This window comes from Phanerochaete carnosa (genome assembly GCF_000300595.1).
Source record: "Phanerochaete carnosa HHB-10118-sp unplaced genomic scaffold PHACAscaffold_6, whole genome shotgun sequence".
NCBI classification, from domain to species: Eukaryota; Fungi; Basidiomycota; class Agaricomycetes; order Polyporales; family Phanerochaetaceae; genus Phanerochaete; species Phanerochaete carnosa.
Window position 1 is genome coordinate 2941997 of NW_006767633.1, and position 9235 is coordinate 2951231.

A 9235-nucleotide genomic window follows, 5' to 3' on the forward strand; every position below is an offset into this window, starting at 1 on the left:
AGATTGCTGAGGTGGCGCGAAGCGAAGAGCAAGGACTCGGAGGAGGCGGCGGAGGCCGCCGTGGAGGCTAAGCGGGAGAAGTTGGCCAAAGTGCAGAAGGATATCGGCGTACTCAAGGCTTTCTACAAGGACACCTGCAGCCAGTGGATTGATATTGCGCGCCGAAACATCGGCCACGTCGATTGGGCTCCCGAGATCTCCGTCGACGTCCAGGTTTGCAAGTACACCAAGGATATTAGTACGTTCGAGGTTGATGCAGCGAGGTTCAAGGTCCAGTTCAAGGGTAACATTGTCGACTTAGGTGTGTTTTGCCTCATCTCTCTCATATTTACCTCATCTAATAAAAACAACCTTCAGGATCTAAGTTTACTCCCCGGCAGCTCACCGACGTGTTCTACCCTCAAAGTGGCGGTAGGACGGTGTTCAAGTTCCCCGCGAATCGCCAGCTCAGGATCAACGGTTGTGTCACTCTCGAGCTCCTGGCCGTTCCCGACTGTTTCGACAGCAACGGCAAGCCCTGCCTTATCGTCATGAAGGACGGCAACACCACCGACCTCACGGTTGGACGCTACGCCGGCCTGGAGGCCTACCTTTGCAATAGCATTGGCGTCGAGTCCATCGAACTCGCCATCTAAACTACGATAAACAGCCCGCCCCGTTCTCCGCCAAGGGCGACTCCGGCTCGCTCATCTTCGATGGTGAGGGTCGTATGGTCGGTATTTTCCACTCTGGGATGCCTAAAGGCGGGAGCAACCACGTCACCTACACCACCCCTGCCTGGTGGGCCATCGAGCAACTCAAACTCAAGTATCCGCACGCCGGCTTCGACCGCATCGCTTTCTAAACGCGAACATCATCGTCGGCCATCTGCTCTCCCATCTCCCCGCTTCTCCGTCTATGACTTGTTTGCTTCCTCGGCGCTCGGTTATCTATTGGTTGGTTTTTGGTGCAGACAGATGCTTTGATTGCTGGGTGGCTGTAAAGGTTTGTCTCTTTCTTCCGCCTCATCCTTTTGTACGCACAGCTGACAACGTCAAAGCCTGTGCACTGGCGCGCCGTTCCACAGCGTCCTCTTCTGCGAGTTGCCCGTTGGATCGCCGTCTATTTTCGTAGATCTCTGTGTCTTGAAGATACAGAGATCTATGAAAATAATGCCCTGACAATGTCGAAACCTGTGCACTGGCGCGCCGTTCCACAGCGTCCTCTTCTGCGAATTGCCCGTTGGATCGCCGGTTATTTTCATATATTTCTGCATTTTGAAGATGAAGAAATATGCGAAAAGAATGCCCTGATCTGCACAGAAATGGTACCAAGTTCGCTTCTTTCTTTCGTCTCATCTTTTTGCAATGATCACTGACGACCCCAACCTCCAGGCCTTGGCGAACCTTTCACGCTTCGTCTTTTCCCTCGACTTCGTCTCGATTCTCTGCTCGTTATCTATCAGTTGGTTGTCAGTTTCTTTCTGACAGACGCGCGACGCATGGAGCAAAATTCAAAGAGTCGGGGTAGCACATATGCAAAACCTGCGGTCGAGGCGTGTCGTTACCGCGGAGGACGGGGTGCCCGCAGCGTGACAAACCGTTCGTCGCCATGCACCAACACCGCCGCCCTCTGGCATGGCAACCAGCGCGCCCCTTCCCCGTGCCATCGACCCTGCGCAGTGCCCGAAGGTGTGGAGCATCGCGACATCCAGGTCAGCCTCGAACCTTTCTGCCAGCGCCCCACCTTAACCTAGTTTCCTACCCTCTCAGATCCTTTAACTTTAGCACGCCGCTACATGACAAACAGAGCGGCCGGAGGCATCCCGCGGGGGATGCAGAACCCTTAGTCACCGTGTGTGAAAGGTCTCGAGACCTGGTGCGGTGCTAACCTCCAAAAGGGAGCTGCTGCGCTCAATGGAGTCTCCGCGTCCATTACTCACAGTATGGGTTGAGCTACCCGGCCATGTATGATCAACTAGTCCTCATCGGTGTGCTGAAACGCACCTCGTTCACGCAGACGCGGGATAGGCGATCTGCAAGGGCAAGGTTATTACGATATCTCGATCTCAGGGCGCGACGCGATGAAGCCTAAGCCCATCGAGGAATCAGACAGGGACAGGGTACACTGAATGCAGAGAACGGATAAGTTGTATGCATATTCGGGAGATTAGTCACATAGTCTCTTCCGCGCAGCTTTCAGCACACTGAACGTGTAATATACTGCAGAAATAGTGAGGTAATACAATCAAGTGAGCCTGATGACGAAGAACGACAGGATGAATCCAATAACGACGACAACCATGCTCAGGATGACGAGCCAGGTGGTGCCCCAGCTCTTCGATGTGTGGTCGCGCAGCCGGACGCGCTCCTTGGTCATCATATCGTAGTTCCTCCCGACCTTCTCCTGCGCCTCTTGTACGACCGCCTTATCCTTCTCGAGCGCACCGGCAAAGTGTATCATGTTGCGCTTCAGCTGCGCCGCCATGTTGACGAGCTGCTCGGACATCTCTTCCTGTAGCGCCGCCGAGTTCTGGAGGAACGCGGGCTTGCCCACGGACGTCGTTGACGCAGCCGTGCTGGCGGACTTTTCGGAGATTGGAAAAGGGTCTGCTGGCATAAGGGGTGCAGAGCCGAGTGGAAACGTTGAGGATGGTGGTGGTAGGGTGTCGGACGGGGACAAGAGTAGATCCTGAGCGGCAAGGTCGGTTACTGGGTCGCCAGAAGACGCATTCAGAGAGCTCGCTTCAGATATAGACGTAGGTGGCAGATGGCGAGCAGATGGCGCAGGTAATGGGAGGGATGAGAGGATGGAAGGCGGGCGCACAGCTTGGGTGCGACACGCTTGCAAATATATCAGCGAAAATTTCAACGTATTCATGATCCCCACGTACTTCGTTCACGTCTTGCACGACACGGTCAAGCCTGTCTAATATGCGTCTCAATTCGTCATAATGTTGCGTTGAGGACCTGAAAAGCTGTCAGATGCTAGAGACCAAGACAGCTTCGAAGGACTCACGAAGACTCGTCCAAGTCGTGGTTCAGTTCCACATTCTTGAGCAGCCGTCTGGAATACTTGAGTTTCTACTTTGCAAGGCAGTTCAGCGTCGAATATGCTCTGTTTTTGCTCACTAACCTGCATGACGCCCTGCGTCTTGATCCACGCTGCCCTGCTAGGCTCGCGGATGTCCTCGAGCCATTCCTCACTGTCTATGCCCTTCTCGAGTCTCTTGACGAAACGCAAGAGATTGATACGATTATGCACGACTTGCTCTGTCAGCTGGTAGCTCATCGTGGGACGAGAAAGGATAAACTGCCGCAGAGGTGGTCGTGGCAAGTGCGAGCGCGGAGGTCGGCTCGGAAGCAGTTCCAAAGCGCGATGACTGTGTACTGCAAGCGCCCATAGATTTGCCTCTGTCCGCGACGACTAACATATCTTCTGCATTGTTCTCTGTCCTTTACTGCATCTATTACGTCTATTATATCTTCTTGTATCTTTAGTGACGACATTTCTTGCGAATCGGTAACATGGCTCGCGGCAAAAATTCGAATCGGGGCGGATATCGCGGCAACGGTCGCGGCGGCTCCAGAGGTCGAGGGCGAGGTAGTGGTGACCCTATGGACGACTTCTCCGATTTCTCGATATACGATTGGATGAACAGTAAGCATGCAGACCGTGGGTATGTCTCGATTGATATGTACCCGTAGGCAGACGCACCTAGAGGAACGGCCAGTAATGGCTCCAATACGCCCAAGTATAGAGGTCGAGGACGTGGAGATGGATCCTCGACCCCAAGAGGCGGCACTCCAAGAGGCAGCACTTCGAGAGGTGGTACTTCAAGAGGTAGCACTAGAGGCGGCCCTCCAAGAGGCGGCCCTCCAAGAGGCGGCACCCCAAGAGGCAGCACCCCAAGAGGCGGCACTCCAAGAGGCGGCACTCCAAGAGGCGGCACCCCAAGAGGCGGCACTCCAAGAGGCGGCACTCCAAGAGGCGGCACTCCAAGAGGCGGCACTCCAAGAGGCGGCACTCCAAGAGGCGGCACTCCAAGAGGCGGCATCCCAAGAGGCGGCACCCCACGAGGTGGGTTTGCGACATCAAGCAGAGGCTTTGACAGTCCTCGCGGCAGGGGGCGATCGCGGTACAACACACTCAGTGAAATGGAAGACCCTGATCCCGGGATGGGACGAGGCAGAGGCAGTCCTGTCGGCAGAGGAAGGGGACGCGGAGGCAAGAACCTTGCTTCCAAACTGAAAGCAGGCGTCCCGCTTTCGAAACTGCTGTACGAAGATCGGCCACTGTTGAAGCCCATCAAGTTCGTGCGCTCAGTATACACAGCAACATTATTCGAGGAGGAGGAAGATATCTTGCAGCCTTTAGCAGAAGATACCAGTATGCTTTGCGTGCTATGCTACCGTGTTGCGCCGCTCACGTTCATTCTAGCAAATGATGAAGCGAGTCATGTACCGACCGCTGCGCAGATTAACCGCGTCTTCGGGACAGCAGAGGTCGACGCTCCAGAAGAACAGCTCGAGGAGATCGATTTCTCTGATATTGGCAAGCTACAAGCAGAGGTCGACGCTGCTGCTGCGAAGTTGGCAGAATCAAAGACCGAGACCGCCTTAGATGTTGCTGTCGTTGGAGAGAAGTTCACTGGCTTCTACATCGACACGAATCCAGCTCCCGTTAAGGAGGGCACTCATACACGAGACATAAGAGATATCCTCGGCGATGACGACGACGACGACGACGACGAAGTGATTGTCTATGTTGCTCCCCATCCCCGCGCAGGCCCTGTTACTCCGCCTCTGACTCCCGCTGCCGCGGAGTTCATACCGACCACCTCAATATTGACCGGACTTGTTCCACAATTATCTGTAGCAGAGGCTCCAGCGCCTCCTTCCCTCAGCGATACCATTATCGACGCCACGCACGCAGCAGCGCCGGAACATTCTCATGCCAAAGACTTTGGAGGAAGTGCCGAGGAGCATCCTGTGACTATTGCGCCACATGTATTGGAATCTGTCCCCGTTGTCGAGTCGGTGGAAGAGGCACCCGTACCTTCTGTTGAAGCCTTGTCCTCGGCAGAGACAGCTATTGAGCCACAGCAGCCTGCTCTAGAAGCTGAGCAGACAGCGGACGCGACAGCATCAGAGTTCGCTCCCCGGCTCCCCGTGGAACCCGCCCAGCCCTCGGACTCTTCTGCAGAAGCCGGCTTAAGCTCCCAGCCCCCACCTGCCGAGAAATTCACGTTCTCATTCAAGGCAACGACGCAGAAGAAGACCTACACCCGGCGGCCGCACCCCGCGCGTACCCCGCGCTCGCTGCTCAAGCAGGGCGCACGCACGTGCCGCAAGCCGCCGCGCGGCTTCAGCTCGTTCGGTGCGAGCCTCGCGGAAGCACAGCTCCATCGCGAGGACCCGCGCGCGGCCGAGCGGCGCATCGGGGACTCGGACCTCGAGTGGGGCGACGACGCGTCGGATGACGGCGTCGAGGAGCTCGAGAATGGCGTGGGCGACATGGCGGTAGATGATGAGCTCGATATCAATGCGATGAAGAGCTTTGTGAAGAGTATGGGTGCAGAGGGATCCCGTATGGTGACGATGGATGATATTGCGGATGCACAGCACATGCAGGAAGAAGATGAGGAGGGAGAGGAGGGAGAGGGAGAGGGCAGTACGGCTGGGAGCAGTGAGGAGGATAGCGAGCTCGAAGCGGCTGTTCGCATGGAGGAAGAGTTTATGGTCGCGGAAAGTGCTGAGATCGCTGTGGATGATGTGAATGAAGATGGCGAGGAGGACGAAGACGGAGACGAAGACAGCGACGACGACGAGTTTGATAGCCCTCGACGCGGCTTCCAGGCCCGTCTTCAGCGCATCCGCGAGCACGCGGCGAAAGGCAAGGGCAAAGCGAAGGCTGTACAACCTCCTGACAGCGATGAAGACAAGGACGAGGACGACGTCGAGATGACCCTTGAGCGATCTTGGGCAGACGAAGATGAAGACTTCATTGCGCATATACAGGTATGCTCATATTGCGATCATACGCCATTTCACTCTAATAGGCGGTACAGGATCTAGTCGATGAGGGCCAGGAGATCCTCAGTCGTAAGGACCATAAGCTGCAGAACGAGCTTTTCCGGTTGATTCGCGATGGCGAAATTGATTATGATGAATATGAAGAGCTCATGGGCCGTCCAGCCAGTATGTCACATCTTTTTTCTTCTGACCTTGGCCTTATGTCATGGATGCAGGGCGAAATAAAGACAAGTACAAAGATCTACCCGACGAGCTACAGGCGCAATGGGAGGCCGACCGCGCAAAGAAGGCGGAGAACAAGCGGAAACGCGCGCAGACACGGCTGGAGGCCGAGGCCGATCCTCTCACGAAGAAGAAGGGCGGAAAGAAGGGCATGAAGGCGATGCTCGCCGCGGCGCGGTACGAGGGCGAGGAGGAGCTCCCGAACAGGATCGTTGACCTCGCGACACTCGAGAAGCAGATCCGGCGGTTCCTGGCTAACATTGGCGGGCCGCGGACGATGAGCACGCCGCCGGCGGACAAGGAAGCGCGGAAGCAGATCCACGAGCTGGCGAACGCGTTCAGCCTGAAGAGCCAGAGCAAGGGCAAGGGCAACACACGCTACACTGTTCTGACAAAGACGACGAAGAGTGGGACCAACGTCAACGAGTGGAAGATTCGCAGGATCTTGAATGTGTCTGGGTATTGGGACACCACTGGGTCAGCGCGTGGCGGGAACGGCAAGGGAGTTTCTTTGGCTAAACATCATGAGGGAGAAGAGGTCGGGAAGGTATGCCGTTGTAGTACATCTCACTCTCCTATGGTAACTCATACTTCATTTGAAGGCCGCACCCAAGATTAACGCGAGCAACATCGGCTTCCAGATGCTCGCGTCCATGGGCTGGGCCGAGGGCGACCGCATCGGTCTCTCCGGCGGGCTGGAGGCGCCGCTAACTGCGAAGATGAAGAAGACGAAGCTTGGTCTTGGTGCAATGCCGATTTTTTGATTGTCATGCGAATGTACGACAGGAGGCGTTGCTTCATATCTTGGACAATATAGCCTTCTTCGAGGCAAAGGCATGTACTTTGGGTGTAAGGTATCGTGGTTAGCGGGGTCATCAATAAGCAGCGACATGTGGCATACTTATCGCCCCCGCTTGTCCATATTGGAAGCTAAACACACTGCTTTACAACCGGAACGAGTGTAATCTGAAGCTGCTGTAGCTTTGGAAACGTGGGTGGAAGTCAGCCTGGATGTTCGAGCACGATTTGTCCTTGTGAGTACCGGCAGGGACCGCTGACCCAGAAACTGTCTTATTAGATACGGTCGTATGATCGATTGACCTCGACAGTCAATATCAATATCGTAAGCAATGTCTGCACTGGCACATTCAGCCATGTCCGCTCGGTCGAGCTGGAGGATTAATTGCGCAGATCTAGACAACCTCGCAGCGCCCGTACGCGGCGCTCATGATTCACCAGACGTCAAACTGCAGGGTCGGTAGTCCCTACGCGGAAACATGGGCTATCATCGGGCTTGCCTGTTCTTGGGCAATGATACTAGTAGGATCCGACGCTCAAAGTCTTAGCGTTATAGAAGTAACTCCAGGTGAGCATCACTCGTCACTGGCAGATTATCGTACTCAGAGTACCCTCAAGATACTTCATCGCCGATTTGTTGGTACTATATTGCACGCCCATTTCGGCAAGGCAAACATCTCGGTTCGAGCCGTCAAATCTGCGTCTTCCAGACGGCAGCGGCGAGGCTCGATCCGCTCGCCGAAGTGCCCGAGCCGACTCAAAACGACGCGACGACGACGAGAGCAGGATTCGAGTAACGGGAAGCTAGGCGTCAGCGTTGTCAGTCATATGTACGAAAGAACAACGCAGGGAGGAGAAACACACCAAGGCGACGATTCAACGATCAAAGCATCCGTCGTTACGCGCGTCGGGACTAACGTGAAGGTGCTGGCCTCGCTCCGTGAGCTGTTTGGACCGCCCGACCTCGGGACACTGGCGCAGCTCCTTTAAGGTCTGACGCCACCTTGTCTGGTTGCTCGCCCCAGCCTAGGTCTCTGCGCTTGGTAACAATTCTGCAGTGACAAACACATGTAAGCACCTAATTTGTGAGTAGAAATGATATACGTACGCGTGCAAACGATGGCTTTCGTATCTCGTCGAGCTCCTCGCTGCGCAAGGCCGCTGCGCGCTTCTGCCATTACTTGCACCGCCTTGCATGCTGTTGATCACCGCTTGAATAGACATCTCCAACGGAGAGGCCGCAACTCACGCTCATGATGGCTCTATTCTTCCGCGGTCATCTCGCGGACGCCTGGGGCGAGGTGCCAATGGCCTCTGCTACCACCGTCTGTACTTACAACAGCCATCAACGTTGGCACGTGTACAGCAGGCGAGCTACGCACTGCTCGTGTACGGGAGCACCATGTTGGAGCAAAACTTGGTGAAGAGGCTCGCGCGATAATCGGGGCACTACCTGAGGCTGGTCCAGCAAGAACGTTCAGCACATGGCGCTACGTTGGTGCGTTTGATGGAAAGCTCGCTTTTCATCTGTTCTGCGCTGTGGGCAATAGTACCGCACGTGTAAGGCCCACAGGATAGTTTTAGTCTCAGCCTGCAGACACCCCCAGAGTATGGCATCAGCACGTCGCGCCTATGCATGTGCAGTCGTTCTTACATGGCAGTGCGTGCCAAAGGCTAGATTTGGATACGCAGGCTCGCTGAGGTCGCTGGGGCAGTTGGGCAGCTCCAAGACGTTCTGTCGTACAGCCCTCCACAGGGGTGCGGCCGAGCGTATCATGAGAAAGCACCGAAAGTCCCTGCTTGTTCTTGCATGAGATGGCTCATGACCTACAAGTATGGCCCACAAGTCGTCAGTATGCAATGGGAAGGGCGAGGCAAGCGACATCTGCGCGACACACCTCTACGAGGATGTCAACAGGCACGTGCAGCATGCTCTCAAGGCTGCCGCGTTTGTTCTTTGTCGTGTGGGCTGTACCATCTTTGTGAGGCATGTCGTATTTGCGGACTGCAGCTTTCGCGGCGGAGGCTCTACGTGCATGGGGCATGGCATCGAACAAGGATGGCATTATTCCGTTTGGGGTAGGGCGCATCACTATTGATGCGCCATCACGGTAAATTATGGCGTCTAGTGACTTCCCGCGACATGTTCTTTGTCTCCTGCAAACTGCCGACACTCTCCCCCTGCCCCCTGCGCTCACAGT

At 55.5% G+C, this 9235-nt stretch overlaps 3 protein-coding genes across 3 annotated transcripts; 2 read left to right on the plus strand and 1 right to left on the minus strand.

The window, feature by feature from the left end:
* PHACADRAFT_197198 (uncharacterized protein) lies at positions 1-844 on the plus strand (the record flags this gene model as incomplete). The annotated part of the gene is made up of 3 exons (XM_007397384.1): positions 1-301; positions 358-608; positions 650-844. Coding segments are annotated over 3 exons (747 nt in total), but the record flags the coding sequence as incomplete, so codon positions are not given.
* An 890-nt stretch (positions 845-1734) lies between these two features.
* On the minus strand, positions 1735-2841 carry PHACADRAFT_258841 (uncharacterized protein). The gene has a single exon (XM_007397385.1). It carries the CDS (start codon positions 2596-2598, stop codon positions 2227-2229), a length of 372 nt encoding a protein of 123 aa, XP_007397447.1. The 5' UTR covers positions 2599-2841; the 3' UTR covers positions 1735-2226.
* A 568-nt stretch (positions 2842-3409) lies between these two features.
* PHACADRAFT_258843 (uncharacterized protein) lies at positions 3410-7149 on the plus strand. The gene is made up of 7 exons (XM_007397386.1): positions 3410-3639; positions 3691-3792; positions 3985-4368; positions 4420-5999; positions 6050-6179; positions 6230-6783; positions 6839-7149. The coding sequence occupies exons 1-7, from the start codon at positions 3597-3599 to the stop codon at positions 6998-7000; spliced, it is 2955 nt and encodes a 984-aa protein (XP_007397448.1). The 5' UTR covers positions 3410-3596; the 3' UTR covers positions 7001-7149.
* The last annotated feature ends 2086 nt before the right edge of the window (positions 7150-9235 follow it).

Excerpts from the sequence above, each read along its gene's own strand:
- PHACADRAFT_258841 (XM_007397385.1), bottom strand. The coding sequence starts at position 2,598 with ATGCCAGCAGACCCTTTTCCAATCTCCGAAAAGTCCGCCAGCACGGCT.
- PHACADRAFT_258843 (XM_007397386.1), top strand. The coding sequence starts at position 3,597 with ATGGACGACTTCTCCGATTTCTCGATATACGATTGGATGAACA. Across the intron at positions 3,640-3,690 it reads GATATACGATTGGATGAACA|ACGCACCTAGAGGAACGGCC; the intron begins GTAAGCATGCAG and ends ACCCGTAGGCAG. Across the intron at positions 6,180-6,229 it reads GCTCATGGGCCGTCCAGCCA|GGCGAAATAAAGACAAGTAC; the intron begins GTATGTCACATC and ends TCATGGATGCAG.